Here is a 16,279-nt window from a genome sequence, read left to right as displayed (position 1 = left end):
TTTCAATGCTAATAGTTTGCGTGCACCTATATATCTCTCATCGTTTGGGGGCCCCCTTATGTCGGGGACCCTGGGCAGATTGCCCCCCTCCCCACCCCTGTGGGGTACCCTATGCATCTGTGTGTTCAATCACAAACACAATCAGTATTTAAACTCTTGTTCACACACACACACACACACACGGAATAGGTGAACAGAAAAACATTACTAAGTTGTTATTTTCATTTATTGAACAATTGTCTCGATACAGCGAGCTGTGACGTCATCGCTCGTGTTTTTATCTTGCCATTAATTGCCCTGAGGATCATTGTTGACATTTAAATAATTATATAAATAACTTATAAATAAATTATTAGATACTTATAAATAAATCGCTATATTCACATTTACTCGCACACGTCACTTGATTCACGCTTGACTCGATACAAAATAATCTTAATAATAAATAGTTTCTGTACAGTGCTATACATGTCTCTTGCTGCCCACATATTTTACACTATTATACACTGGATAAGTTGGTGCGACTCCTGTATTACAGGGGCCGGTGGTCATATGAAGATGAGAATGGTGCTGCCCACACCAAACCGCACCTCCCTCCAGACCCATCCTCAACACCCAATGTGCTCCTCCACTCTCACATACACCAGCCATGATAGCACAATCATGCACATGCACTGCAAGGCTGTAGAGTCCAACACATATTTAGCTGGATCGTGAAGCTTAGCATGTAGGGTGTGTAGTGTAGCCTTTAATTTTGTGAGAGTCCACACTAGATAAGCGTGGCGTGACAGCACCAAGATGTTCCCTGCTCTACACTTCTACTCTGTGAAGAACAGTGCAACACACAGGGTCTTGTGCAAGAGTGGCCAATACGTCACCTCGCACATGAGTGTGAGAGGATCGGGAGTGAAGGTGGGTAGGGCGATGGATATCACTAGCACGCCATCATCATGTAGGCGGCGGAGAAACCTTCCTCTTCCCTCTCGTTGTTGTCGTCGGTGAAAACAGTCAAACTTATGGGCCCCGTAGCGTTCACTGTGGACACGACAACCAAACCATTAAGTCAACACCACACTCCCTTCACCTACCATTAAACCTACCAATTCTCAATGAAAATTTTGTGTTTGTACTTGCCATCTTGTTGAAGATATAGAGCCAAGAAAACTAATTTAGTAAACATTACTTTAAGATGGATTGTGGTGAAGAGGACAAAAGTAAAAGTAATAATATTAGGTTATCGCCACACAATATTAAGAAGACATACATAAAATATATGACAATATGTGACGAGGCAGTACGTCAAGTAATATAATTATACCACCAAGTATCAACTGGTTGGTAAATATGACATACATACAATACAGCCTAAGAATCTAATCACATAGTCCAAGACTGCATATAAAAATAACCTACAAAATATCACCCCTTCAAGCTGTGACGAAATATATGAACCTAAGAATATTTCTACTGACGGACGGGTGGGTTTTATACAAGGGACCACTCACAGGGAATAATAATCACAAAGTACTACAACTAAATAAAAGAAATACTGTAATTCTAAATAATGTATAAGAGACGTACACTGGCTGGTCGTGGTAAGGAAGTCACCGCATAGTTTGTCTCCCGCGTTTGCAGTGTAGTCGTTCCCACAGTCCCCGTTGATGTTGCCCAAGTCGTATCTGTTGTAGTTGATACCAATGTCGCAGTACCCGGGCACGTAGCCAAAGCAGATGGAGTACATCTGGGGGTGGAGGAATCATTGTTATCCCACACCTCTACCTGTGTATGTTATGTTCAAGAGTGTTTCTCTCTCTCTCTCTCTCTCTCTCTCTCTCTCTCTCTCTCTCTCTTTTTCATTTCTATTGCTGATATGTGTAAAAATTTTAACAACAATAATAAAGATAATTATAAAACAAAACAAAATCACAATACGTCAATCAGCAAAAGAATGAAATTAATGCAAATGAAACTTATGAAAACGGACACTTAAGGAGAGTTGTAATAAATGTATAATAATGTAAAACCATGCGAGCTATTTACCTGTCCGTTGAGCATCTGGGAAGGAGAGCCACCAAAGTTAAAGGAGGAGAATGCGCCGGTGGGTTCCGTAAAGTACTGGAGGCAGCGGAAGGGCGTCTTGCACGGGTGCTTCTCGTCTATGAACGTCACCTTGATCTTCCACCGTCGCATATAGTTGAAGGCTGACATTGTTGACACTAGCTTAAACGGCCCATCAGAGTTGTCTATATCTAAGTACACTGTGGACAGTACACTCTCTCTGTTAGTATAAACACACCCTACATTCTCCCTGTTAATATGTATAACAAACACACTCCCTCAGTATAAACACACCCCACACACTCTCAAACACACCCCACACACTCCCTCAGTATAAACACACCCCACACATTCCCTGTAAGGTTCATTTTTCGCTTTATTTCTGTAAGATGGTTGAACGTTTCGATAGCAGTGGGACTTACTGTGTTGGCCAGTGTTTATTCCACACAGAGTAGGGATGTTGCTGCCCTGGTTGGCTCCCAGCACCACAAACGTGTCATTGGTACAGTCTCCCCTTAGCGGCCCCACCATATCGAAGTCCTCAAACTCCAGCAGAATTTGACACGTCTGTGGAGGGAGTTGGTATTAAGGGCTGGGATATAATATAATGGCCAAGATTATTAGATATGTACTACCTTACGACTGGGTTATGAAGCAAGAATAATAACAGTTCTCCAAAAAATCTTACTATGTAATATTACAAATATATGCCACGAAAACAATATAATGATCATTAATGAATAGGTCTATAATGGGATAAACGATGATTAGGCTTAAAATATCTTATATAACATGATATAAAGCAAAAATTATGTGCTTTATATCCTGTTATGTAAAAGTGCTTCATATAGCGGTTAGTAATGTACTCAATATAGCCTGACTAATACAGTGTTAGTGTGGGTGTTAACTGTACTCGGTGAGGTAATACTTGTACAGGGCGGATGGTTACGTGTCCCATCTCTTACATCACCAGTCGATGCTGACCACCCCTGTAGTAGTGGTGGTGCTGGAGGTGGTGGTGGTGGTGATAGAGGTAGTGGTGGTGGTAGCAGTAGTAGTAGTAGTAATAGTGGTGATAGTGGTGGTGGTAGTGGTGATAGTGGTGGTGGTAGTAGTAATAGTGGTAATAGTGGTAGTGGTGGTGGTAGCAGTAGTAATAGTGGTGATAGTGGTGAGTAGTGGTGGTGGTGGTAGTAGTATAGTGATGGTGGTGGTGGTATAATAGTAGTGGTGATAGTAGTATGGTGGTGGTAGTGGTGATAGTGGTGGTGGTAGTAGTAGTAGTAATAGTGGTGATAGTGGTAGTGGTGATGGTGTAGTGTGTGTGGTGATAGTGGTGGTGGTGATAGTGGTGGCAGTAGTAGTAAGGGTGATAGTGGTGGTGGTGGTGGTGGTAGTAGTAATAGTATAGTGATGGTGGTGGTGGTGGTAGTAGTAATAGTGATGGTGGTGGTGGTAGTGGTGATAGTAGTGGTGGTGGTGGTGGTGGTGGTAGTGGTGATAGTGGTAGTGGTGATAGTGGTGATGGTAGGTCAAGACTCACCCTCTGGCGGATGGAGGGAAACATAACATAACGCAGTCCTGGTGGTAAAGGAAGGGTTGGTGTAATACTGGTGGCTGGCATCTATGGTGTGTCCACAAGTCCGGTACACTGTAGGAGTCATCATATATCACTGTCCCACCACCCTCCCGCTAACACACACACACAGGTAAACCTTGACTGCCCCTTGTATAGTGATGATGACTGCCCTTGTATAGTGATGATGACTGCCCTTGTATAGTGATGATGACTGCCCCTTGTATAGTGATGATGACTGCCCTTGTATAGTGATGATGACTGCCCTTGTATAGTGATGATGACTGCCCCTTGTATAGTGATGATGACTGCCCTTGTATAGTGATGATGACTGCCCTTGTATAGTGATGATGACTGCCCCTTGTATAGTGATGATGATTGCCCTTGTATAGTGATGATGACTGCCTTGTATAGTGATGATGACTGCCCTTGTATAGTGATGATGACTGCCCTTGTATAGTGATGATGACTGCCCCATGTATAGTGATGATAGCTGCCCATGTGTAGTGATGATGACTGCCTTGTATAGTGATGATGACGCCTGTATAGTGATGATAACTGCCCATGTGTAGTGATGACTGCCTTGTATAGTGATGATGCTGCCTTGTATAGTGTGACTGCCCCATGTGTAGTGATGATGACTGCCCTTGTATAGTGATGATGACTGCCTTGTATAGTGATGATGACTGCCTTGTATAGTGATGATGACCGCCCTTGTATAGTGATGATGCTGCCCCATGTGTAGTGATGATGACTGCCTCTTGTATAGTGATGATGACTGCCTTGTATAGTGATGATGACTGCCTTGTATAGTGATGATGACCGCCCTTGTATAGTGATGATGACTGCCCTTGTATAGTGATGATAACTGCCCCATGTGTAGTGATGATGACTGCCTCTTGTATAGTGATGATGACTGCCCCTGTTAGTGATGATGACTGCCCCATGTGTAGTGATAACTGCCTTATTTAGTGATGATGACTGCCTTGTATAGTGATGATGACTGCCTTGTATAGTGATGATGACTGCCCTTGTATAGTGATGATGACTGCCCCATGTAGTGATGATGACTGCCCCATGTTAGTGATGATGACCGCCCCTTGTGTAGTGATGATGACGCCCCATGTAGTGATGATGACTGCCTTGTATAGTGATGATGACTGCCTTGTATAGTGATGATGACCGCCCTTGTATAGTGATGATGACCGCCCTTGTATAGTGATGATGACCGCCCTTGTATAGTGATGATAACTGCCTCTTGTACAGTGATGATGCTGCCTTGTATAGTGATGATAACTGCCCCTTGTATAGTGATGATGACTGCCTTGTGTAGTGATGATGACTGCCCATGTGTAGTGATGATGACTGCCTTGTATAGTGATGATAACTGCCTTGTATAGTGATGATGACTGCCTCTTGTATAAGTGTGATGATGACTGCCCCTTGTATAGTGATGATAACTGCCCCATGTGTAGTGATGATGACTGTCCCTTGTGTAGTGATGATAACTTGCCCCATGTGTAGATGATGACTGCCCCTTGTGTAGTGATGATGACTGCCCTTGTGTAGTGATGATGACTGCCCCATGTGTAGTGATGATGACTGCCCTTGTATAGTGATGATAACTGCCCCATGTGTAGTGATGATGACTGCCTCTTGTATGGTGATGATGACTGCCCCTTGTATAGTGATGATGATTGCCCCTTGTATAGTGATGATGACTGTCCCTTGTATAGTGATGATGACCGCCCCTTGTATAGTGATGATGACTGCCCAGTGTATAGTGATGATGACTGCCCAGTGTATAGTGATGATGACTGCCCAGTGTATAATGAGATAACTGCCTGTATAGTGATGACCGCCCTTGTATGGTGATGATGACTGCCCTTGTATAGTGATGATGACCGCCCTTGTGTAGTGATGATGACCGCCCTTGTATAGTGATGATGACCGCCCAGTGTATAAGATGATGGTTAGGTTAGAAGATATTTAAGGAGGATGACTTAATGAGAAGGGGGAGGTGGGTGATGGGACAGGTGAGGGGTGGTGGGTGACAGGTGGGGTGGGGACAGGTGAGGTGGTGGGTGACAGGTGGGGGTGGTGGGACAGGTGGCGGGTGCTGGGCACAGGTGAGGGGGGTGGGTGACAGGTGGGGGGTGGTGGGGACAGGTGGGGGGGTGGAGGGACAGGTGGGGGTGGAGGGACAGGTGAGGGGGTGGAGGGGACAGGTGAGGGGGTTGGAGGAGACAGGTGAGGGGTGGAGGGACAAGGAGGGGTGGAGGGACAGGTGAGGGGTGGTGGGTGACAGGTGTGGGTTGGTGGGGGACAGGTGAGGGGTGGTGGGTGACAGGTGGGGGTGGTGGGGACAAGTGAAGGGGGTGGAGGGTACAGGTGAGGGGGGTGGAGGGGACAGGTGAGGGGTGGAGGGACAGGTGAGGGGGGTGGAGGGACAGGTGAGGGGGTGGAGGGACAGGTGAGGGGGGTGGAGGGACAGGTGAGGGAGGTGGAGGGACAGGTGAGGAGGGAGGGACAGGTGAGGGGAGTGGGAGGGGACAGGTGAGGGAGTGGAGGGACAGGTGAGGGGGGGAGGGACAGGTGAGGGGCGGAGGGGACAGGTGGAGGGGGCGGAGGGGACAGGTGGGAGGGGTGGAGGGACAGGTGAGGGGTGGGAGGGACAGGTGAGGGGGTGGAGGGACAGGTGAGGGAGGTGGAGGGACAGGTGAGGAGTGGAGGGGACAGGTGAGGAGTGGAGGGACAGGTGAGGAGGAGGGACAGGTGAGGGCGGAGGGGACAGGAGGGGCGGAGGGACAGGTGAGGGGCGGGAGGGACAGGTGAGGGGCGGAGGGGACAGGTGAGGGGTGGAGGGACAGGTGAGGGGCGGAGAGGACAGGTGAGGGGAGGTAGGACAGGTGAGGGGTGGAGGGACAAGTGAGGGAGGTGGAGAGGACAAGTGAGGGAGGTGGCGGGTTAAGACAACAGTACTTACACCAGTAGGAGGGGTGATTCCACCATACACATGCCGGGGGGGTGGAGGTGGAGGCGGGTAGGCGTGGTTGACGAAGTAGCTACCATTTTGTTCACTCCAACCATCACACGTCACCTGTACTGTAATGTGTACCGACCTCTTTAGTGCATGGAGGGGCGTGAGGGTGCGTGAGGTGGGGTGCGTGAGGGTGCAGGGGGGGTGCGTGAGGGTGCAGGGGGGTGCGTGAGGAGGGCAAGAAATATAAAATAACAAACAAAAATCATTAACCCCAAAACCTAAATTACCATACCATACCAGATCATGGAAGGTGATTGGTTGCTGGGTTGCTTAGTGGGCGGTAAGATGACTCGACCAACCAATCACCTAACACGAACTTTGGACGGTGGATGGAGGAGAGGTTTGGTTGGTCGTTTATTACAACAGTTAACAATATTATAACATTTTCTCACAAGGGCAGAAACGCACAGCAGACAACAATACTTACAGACACAGCAGACAACAATACTTACAGACACAGCAGACAGCAATACTTCAGGCACAGCAGACGTAACTTACAGACACAGCAGACAGCAATACTTATGACACAGAGACAACAATACTTACAGGCACAGCAGACAGCAATAATTACAGACACAGCAGACAGCAATACTTACAGACACAGCAGCAGCACACTTACAGACACAGCAGACAACAATACTTACAGGCACAGCAGACAACAATACTTACAGGCACAGCAGACAACAATACTTACAGACACAGCAGCCAGCAATACTTTACAGGCACAGCAGACAGTAATACTTACAGACACAGCAGACAGCACACTTACAGACACAGCAGACAACAATACTTACAGGCACAGCAGACAGCACACTTAGACACACAGTAGACAGCACACTTACAGACACAGCAGCCAGCAATACTTACAGACACAGCAGACAACAATACTTACAGACACAGCAGACAACAATACTTACAGACACAGCAGACAACAATACTTACAGACACAGCAGACAACAATACTTACAGGCACAACAGACAGAAGTACACAGCAGACAGCAATACTTACAGACACAGCAGACAGCAATACTTACAGACACAGCAGACAGCAATACTTACAGACACAGCAGACAACAATACTTACAGACACAACAGACAGCAATACTTACAGACACAGCAGACAACAATACTTACAGGCACAGCAGACAGCAATACTTACAGACACAGCAGACAGCACATTTACAAAACACAGCAGACAGACACAAACAGACAGAAGTACACAGCAGACAGCAACATTTGCACACAAGTACACAGAGACAACAGACAGCAGACAAATACTTACAGACACAGCAGACAGTAATTTTACAGACACAAGTAGACAACAATATTTACAGACAGCAGACAGCAAACACTTACACACACAGCAGACAGCAATACTCTCATAATAATAACACAGCAGACAACAATACTCTTACAGAAACAGTAGACAACAATACTTACAGACACAGACAACAATACTTACAGACACAGCAGACAACAATACTTACAGACACAGCAGACAACAATACTTACAGACACAGCAGACAACAATACTTACAGACACAGCAGACAACAATACTTACAGACACAGCAGACAACAATACCTACAGACACAGCAGACAACAATACCTACAGACACAGCAGACAACAGCACTTACAGACACAGCAGACAGCACTTACAGACACAGCAGACAGCACTTACAGACACAGCAGACAGCACTTACAGACACAGCAGGCAACAATACTTACAGACACAGCAGACAACAATACTTACAGACACAGCAGACACCAAAGCCATTAGCGCAGGTTCCCGACGCTGCACCCCCTAGACCATCACACTCCTTCTGGCTATAACAGGTTCCGTGCTCTCCGCTCGACGCTTCACACGGACCATTCTCAAAGGTGATGATCTGCATCACTGGTAAAACTGTAACAATAAATAAATCAATTAATAGATTAATAAATAAACCAACAAACAATAAATAAATAAAAATAAATAGATACATAATATATAAATAAATAAACAATAAATATATAATAAATAAATAGATAAATAAAAGATAAATAGATAAATAAATAAACAATGAATAGATAGGTAAATAAATAAACATTAAATAAATATATAAATAAATAAATAAACACACACATGGTGTATAATGGCTGCCCCTTGTGTACGAGGATGGCCGGCCCTAGGGCCAACTAGGCGTGAATTTGTTTAAGGTGTAGAAGCTGTCGCCAACACAACAACACCCTGAGTTAAGGAGCTGCATAACCCAGTGTCGAGGAATAGTCCGAGAAGACCGGACAACTCGCCAGCTGCACTGGCTAACCATTACCCCGGAACACGATCAGCAAATCGATTAACATCCAGGTCCCCAATTACTGCTGGGTAGAGAGAGGCATATATATATATATATACATGGAAAAAATCTTACCCTGTGTGTGTGTGTGTGTGTGTGTGTGTGTGTATGACTGTGGGAATATGTGTACATGGCTCCGGATTGTTTTACACACACACACACACACACACACACACACACACACACACACACTCACTCACTCACTCACTCACTCACTCACTCACTCACTCACACACACACACACACAAAGCTAACCTTAACCAAACCTAACCTAACTTAATTTCACCTAACCACATTTAACTTAACTTAACCTAACCTAACCTCTTTCCTCTATGCCACAACAGCAACACAAAAAATAGGTCACTTGTATGAACAGTGAACAACACAACACAGTACAACCCTAATCAGTGCTCATTAAATGTACTGAACTATGCATTAAGGTATTTTAGTTCACATTCAGGGGAAAATTCACAACTTTTCGTCCTTTTCCCAGATAATTGTGGTCTTTACTTAATCCTATTTGATCCTCTATAGCAAGTACTGGATGTGTATGGTCTCTGTTACACACTGTTGACAAGTACTGGACGTGTATGGTCTCTGTTACACACTGTTGACAAGTACTGGACGTGTATGGTCTCTGTTACACACTGTTGACAAGTACTGGATGTGTATGGTCTCTGTTACACACTGTTGACAAGTACTGGATGTGTATGGTCTCTGTTACACACTGTTGACAAGTACTGGACGTGTATGGTCTCTGTTACACACTGTTGACAAGTACTGGACGTGTATGGTCTCTGTTACACACTGTTGACAAGTACTGGACGTGTATGGTCTCTGTTACACACTGTTGACAAGTACTGGTGTATGGTCCTGTTACACACTGTTGACAAGTACTGGTGTATGGTCTCTGTTACACACTGCTGACAAGTACTGACGTGTATGGTCTCTGTTGTTGACAAGTACTGACACACTGTTGACAAGTACTGGACGTGTATGGTCTCTGTTACACACTGTTGACAAGTACTGGACGTGTATGGTCTCTGTTACACACTGTTGACAAGTACTGACGTGTATGGTCTCTGTTACACAATTGCTGACAAGCACTGGACGTGTATGGTCTCTGTTACACACTGCTGACAAGCACTGACGTGTATGGTCTCTGTTAACACTGTTGACAAGTACTGACGTGTATGGTCTCTGTTTGCTTACAAGTACTGGACGTGTATGGTCTCTGTTACACACTGTTGACAAGTACTGGACGTGTATGGTCTCTGTTACACACTGTTGACAAGTACTGACGTGTATGGTCTCTGTTACACACTGTTGACACGTGTATGGTCTCTGTTACACACTGACAGACTGATGTGTATGGTCTCTGTTACACACTGTTGACAAGTACTGGACGTGTATGGTCTCTGTTACACACTGTTGACAAGTACTGGATGTGTATGGTCTCTGTTACACACTGTTGACAAGTACTGGACGTGTATGGTCTCTGTTACACACTGTTGACAAGTACTGGACGTGTATGGGGGAGGGAGGAAGTGTGGTAGAGTGAAGGGGTGTGGTAGAGGGAGGTGGTGTGGTAGAATGAGGTGGTGTGGTAGAGTGAGGAGGTGTGGTAGAGGGAGGAGGTGTGGTAGAGGGAGGAGGTGTGGTAGAGTGAGGGGGTTGTGGTAGAGGGAGGTGTGGTAGAGGGAGGAGGTGTGGTAGAGGGAGGAGGTGTGGTAGAGGGAGGAGGTGTGGTAGGGGAGTGGTGGAGGCCCGTGACCTTCACCTGTGTCAGGAAAAGAAACTAGACGATGATGACTGACAGTAGCTAGCTGACGCCTTAACACAGTCAGCACCAGGGGGAACACGGGGACGGTAATGACAGAAAATATTAGGATGTGTTAAAGGATAAACAAAAGTGAAGAAGACATCAAGGAAACAGCACGACAGGCATTAACAAAATAAACTGTTAAAACAAAACTAAAAATAAAACAATGTTCTTAAAAATGTTTATAAAGTCGCGTGAAGAAGAACAAGGTCACACAGTAGACGGGGGAGACGACCTGTTAAAACATCCGGGTAGAAGTGAAACTGTATAACGGGTTGGGTGGTGACCCCGATCATGTGGTACGCGAGGGACGTGCCAGCCTCCTGACCGACATCCTCCAGCGGAAGCGGTAGCGACGTTGCCAAGGTTCTTGACCGATATCCAACAGCGGCGGCGGCGTCATGGGAAGCGTTGTTGACCGACTTCAGTAAGCCAGTGGGTCGTTTCAGACCCCGGGGCAGGTCACTCACCCACCACGCCCGCCATCATCATGGTCTCCACTGCACTCTTGACCTTAATAACATAATCGCCTTTTTTATACACATGTCTGCCGCTCAGCCTCTCACAGTTATGCTAAGTGGGCGACCCGGTGTGTGTTAATAGATACACCGGGATGACGTCTTGCGGGAGTGTACTGTACTGTAACAGCGTCGGGTAAGGTGACAATAATGATGGGTATATGGGTCTCTGGGTAAAGCTCTTGTTTATACCTCTACACATGAGTTACGGGGAAGGGGGTGGGGATCTATGCCTTAGTGACAGCTCTGTCGAGAAGATTATGTTAATACTGACACTATCAATGACTATGAAAGAAGCCCTCCACCAAAACTTGTCCGTACATCACTGTGTTGTGGTTAAGTCACCGTCTGTTATCTTAGTGTCATCTCATATTCGTCTTTCTACAACACCAGGAAATAAACAGACAGAATAAAGTTCTCTCTGTTTGTGTGGAATCAGAAGGTCAGTTTTACTCGTGGGTCATGGAGGTGTGTGTGTGGGTGCAATGATGGTATGAGCCGTAGAGCGCGAAGTACCTTGCTAGAGGTCATCCTGGAGGTGCTCAGGTCGAGAATTTCCTCACCCAAATCTAGGCCACCACACCATCTACCTGGGCGACCACCTATATTGTTTATCATAACTCACACAGTGTGCCACCACCTGTGCTTCACCATAGGATCACCTGAAGAATAGTCATCCCAGACTTTCACAGGGTGATGAGTCTTCTGGCGAGACAGCCTGGGGTGATGAGTCTTCTGGTGATCCTTGCCATATACTGTACTAACAGGCTTCCTGATTTTACGTTGGTAATTAACGTTGATCATTGTGCAGTATACTGTGAGCAGCGCCAACTGTTACCAACACCAGTTACTCCCTCACTACCACGAGGCGCTGTTAATTGTTCTGTTGCCGTTATCTCATCACTGCCAGTGTGTGTGTGTGACAGCTTTACCAATTTCTGACACAATTACCAGTGTTTTACAACTCTGCTAATCGTGCCAACACTAAGAGCCCACCACCAATGTTGCCAACAACGCCTACACTACTTGTTGTCCTCCTGCCACCACTGCCACCCCAATTATTACATTTCTAGTTAAAATTTACACTAGTTTTGTGGTCAGTCTCTTGCCAACACTAACACCACTGTGCCACCTCGCCATGTTTGTGCCAACACTATCAGAACTCATATTCACAATCTCTCTGCCTCGCTGCCAACACTTAAAAGTAAATACCAATAAGCACATTGTCGCTGGTCACCTGCCAACACTTTGGCCTCGCTGGAGTCCTGCCAACACACAAAACACAGCCACCAGGGTCAAAATTCAAATTTATCACATGTGTGTAGTGGTGCCAACAGCAACACTCACACTTTTCCTATCACTTGTGTCTCTGCCAACAGTCAACACTACCAACACTCACACTTACCAGCCAACAACATTAATAACACTTACATTTGGAGTCTCTGTTGGACTCCGCCGCCGCCGCCGCTGCCGTCGCCTCCTCCCCGACAGAGGCAGCCGTGACAGCCGCAGCCAGTGTCACCACCATCACGATCACCCGCGACAACATTCTGAAACAAACATATTGTTAGTATTGATTTTTTGGAGCAAGACTACCGGCCATTACCCCCCAAACTACACCAAACACCATCCCTTGTGTCTCTTAGTCAAACATGAATTATCCTTGTATTTAAGGCCCATGTGTAAGAGAACCAATGTACCCACTAATGGTAACTTAAGTTCAACAAGACAGCGTCCTCTCGGCACACTATACCATACACCAAAACAGATATAGTCATGTTACTCCTCTCTTACATCCATGAACCCCGAAACTCATGAACCTGTGAATCCGAGACATCTATAGGTCCAATAGTGATGTCTCGGATTCACAGGGTTCGTAGATGGGAGACAGAATCGACAAACAGGTTCACGTAATGCACTCTATTTACATAACAACCAACCACAACAATACTAATCACCCATACTTGTATAAATTAGTCTCAACCCTCATATTAAAAGCCATTTAAACCCATCGGTAGGTTATTTTAATATGGTTATATGACCAGTAATTAACACACCAGTTGCAAAAAGACACCATAGTGAAGACGTTTCATTATAGTTTAGATATTTTATACGCTCATCACTCACAAGATTGCCGCCACACTCTCCAAACTCTAGTCTAACTTCCTCTGGAGATTAAAGATTGATAAGATCATGTATTCTAGTTTATTTGGTGTTTATCTACAACGTATTGAGGGATCCAGAGGTATAAGGATGCCCTGTCGATATACTGAAGGGGAGAAGGTGGTGATAGGGCGACATAGAGGGGGCAAGGGTTAGGTTACAGAGAGCTTAACACGCATAGAAAGCTTGTGTGTGTGTGTTTAAGGGGTCACTATAATATGCAAATACCCGCAAGTTATCCCATAGCTAATTGTATAGTGTAAAAAGCATGGAGGAAATAGTAATGGGGGGGGAAGGGAGGGAGGGAGAGGGAGGGAGGGAGGGAGGGAGGGAGGGAGGGGAGGAGGGAGGGTAGGGAGGGAGGGAGGGAGGGTGACGTCGACCTCTCATCAATAAGTGTGATGGTTTAGCCTATAAGAGTAAAAGGTTTAAGTTACAGCTGAGTCTCAGTTTAGGTAGAGTCTCAGTTTAGGTAAGAGGCTCAGTCTAGGTAGAGGCTCAGTCTAGGTGGTCTCAGTTTAAGTAGAGTCTCAGTTTAAGTAGAGTCTCAGTCTTGGTAGAGTCTCAGTCTAGGTAGAGTCTCAGTCTAGGTGGTCTCAGTTTAAGTAGAGTCTCAGTCTAGGTAGAGTCTCAGTCTAGGTAGAGTCTTTGTCTAATATCTACGCCATATTTACTGTCACATAGTGTAAGTGAGTCTATTTTAAAACACGTTCTGACATGTGCAGTTTGGAAGTAAAATTAAGGTAGGAATCCCTGACCATTCGGGAGGCCATGTGAGTGGACCCCAGCTCGGGTCATGACTTATGCTACTGTTGAAGTCTCTCCCTTGGTCTAGTGAGTCCCATGTAAGGAGGACACTGACTGACTTAAGATACACCCTGGATAAAAATAAACTAAAGATCAAGCGTTAGATCCCGGATACAGAGAGATAATATCCACCACAATAATGATCACTGTACCACGCTTATGATCACTGTACCACGCCTACGATCACTGTAACTGTGACACGGCTATGATCACTGTCACAAGGGCAGTAACACATAATATAAAACACTATAAGAAGGGCCGTGACGTCTAACAGCACTGTAACAAGGACAGCAACGCGTTATATCACTGTAAACATTAGTAACGGAGGTGACACGTACTGGATGGTGTGTGTGTCCCGGGAGGCTAGCAACTAGTGAATGAGCTGCGGAAGTAGGTCGTGGTGGGTTATATAGGGTCCTCCCACCGGGAAGTGACCCCCGCGCATGCGTCAACCATGTCCTACAACACCGCCCGCTAATATGGGTCACTCACTCTCGCGGTGCCAGGATGAGTCGCGTTGGAGGGAGGCACGGAGGCATGGAAGGTACACTGGCAGGAAGGCAAGCAATGTGTATCATCTTCCTTACTTGTTGCTTGTTGGAGGAAATGAAGGCAGATAGATAATGAGGAGGAAGTTGATTGGCGAGGGCGTGAAGGCGGACATGTGTGGAGAGAGAGAGAGAGAGAGAGAGAGAGAGAGAGAGAGAGAGAGAGAGAGAGAGAGAGAGAGAGAGAGAGAGAGAGAGGTGAGAGAGAGAGAGAGAGAGAGAGAGAGAGAGAGAGAGAGAGAGAGAGAGAGGAGGTGTTAATAAGTTGACGCCACTCAGTCACACACCCCATCCCGAATGTACCTGCACGTGACTCATGCCCTCCAGGACAAAGTCGGGCAGCTAACAGGGTCCAAGAATATTAGGATCATTTACCATTACACTAAGAGGAACTGAGGCTATAGGTGTGTATAACAATGACTTATCTTGGACCATATAAGTAATAAGACCAATTAATTTATGGTATCATTATCAGATCACCATATAAACTATCACAGCTCAGAGTGTTGTTTAATATATTATAAATTTAATTCCCTCCCTCTCCCTACAAAAAATAATTTCCTTCACTCCATTTTAACGTGTTGTTGTGATCACGGGAAAGTGGTTTCATGTGGGTAGGAGGGAGTGGGAGGTGGGAGGTCAGAGAGTTGGTCACAGGGTATCGATGTGGTTTTAAGGGGGGTAGGAGGGAGTGGGAGGTGGGAGGTCAGAGAGTTATCACAGGGTATCGATGTGTGATGGTAGGTATATTTATCAACATGTTCAGGTTACCGACATGATATATTGTAGTTCCAACAGTCCTGCTGCACGTTAGCTCTAGTTTGTATCTCATCTTTTCCTTCTTATACACACAACTGTACTTCATGTTCCCCTTTATCCCTCCTTCGTGCGTCTTCTTCCTTATCCCTCCTTCGTGTGTCTTCTTCCTTATCCCTCCTTCGTGTGTCTTCTTCCGTGTGTCTTCTTCCTTATCCCTCCTTCGTGTGTCTTCTTCCTTATCCCTCCTTCGTGTGTCTTCTTCCTTATCCCTCCTTCGTGTGTCTTCTTCCTTATCCCTCCTTCGTGTGTCTTCTTCCTTATCCCTCCTTCGTGTGTCTTCTTCCTTATCCCTCCTTCGTGTGTCTTCTTCTTATCCCTCCTTCTCAGTGTCTTCTTCCTTATCCCTCCTTCTGTGTGTCTTCTTCCCTTATCCCTCCTTCGTGTGTCTTCTTCCCCTTATCCCTCCTTCTGTGTGTCTTCTTCCTTATCCCTCCTGTGTGTCTTCTTCCTTATCCCTCCTTCAAGTGTCTTTCTTTTCTTATCCCTCCCTGTCTTCTTCCTATCCCTCCTTCTGTGTCTTCTTCCCCATCCCTCCCTGTGTCTTCTTTCTCTTATCCCTCCTTCTGTGTGTCTCTTCCTTATCCCT

At 45.9% G+C, this 16,279-nt stretch overlaps 1 protein-coding gene across 1 annotated transcript; it reads right to left on the bottom strand.

Annotated features, from left to right (window-relative positions):
- Window positions 1-208: 208 nt before the first annotated feature.
- LOC121873679 lies at window positions 209-14,757 on the bottom strand. Its single transcript, XM_042377371.1, has 8 exons — window positions 14,665-14,757; window positions 12,788-12,906; window positions 8,431-8,583; window positions 6,621-6,739; window positions 2,481-2,625; window positions 2,041-2,258; window positions 1,582-1,741; window positions 209-1,035 (listed from the first exon to the last, which is right to left on the bottom strand). Exons 2-8 carry the CDS (start codon window positions 12,903-12,905, stop codon window positions 935-937), a joined length of 1,014 nt encoding a protein of 337 aa, XP_042233305.1. The 5' UTR covers window position 12,906; window positions 14,665-14,757; the 3' UTR covers window positions 209-934.
- Window positions 14,758-16,279: the final 1,522 nt, after the last annotated feature.

Source organism: Homarus americanus, unplaced genomic scaffold (genome assembly GCF_018991925.1).
Source record: "Homarus americanus isolate GMGI-L3 unplaced genomic scaffold, GMGI_Hamer_2.0 scaffold55640, whole genome shotgun sequence".
Taxonomy (NCBI): domain Eukaryota; kingdom Metazoa; phylum Arthropoda; class Malacostraca; order Decapoda; family Nephropidae; genus Homarus; species Homarus americanus.
Note: the sequence above shows the minus strand (reverse complement) of the source record. Positions and strands in the feature narration are given on the sequence as shown.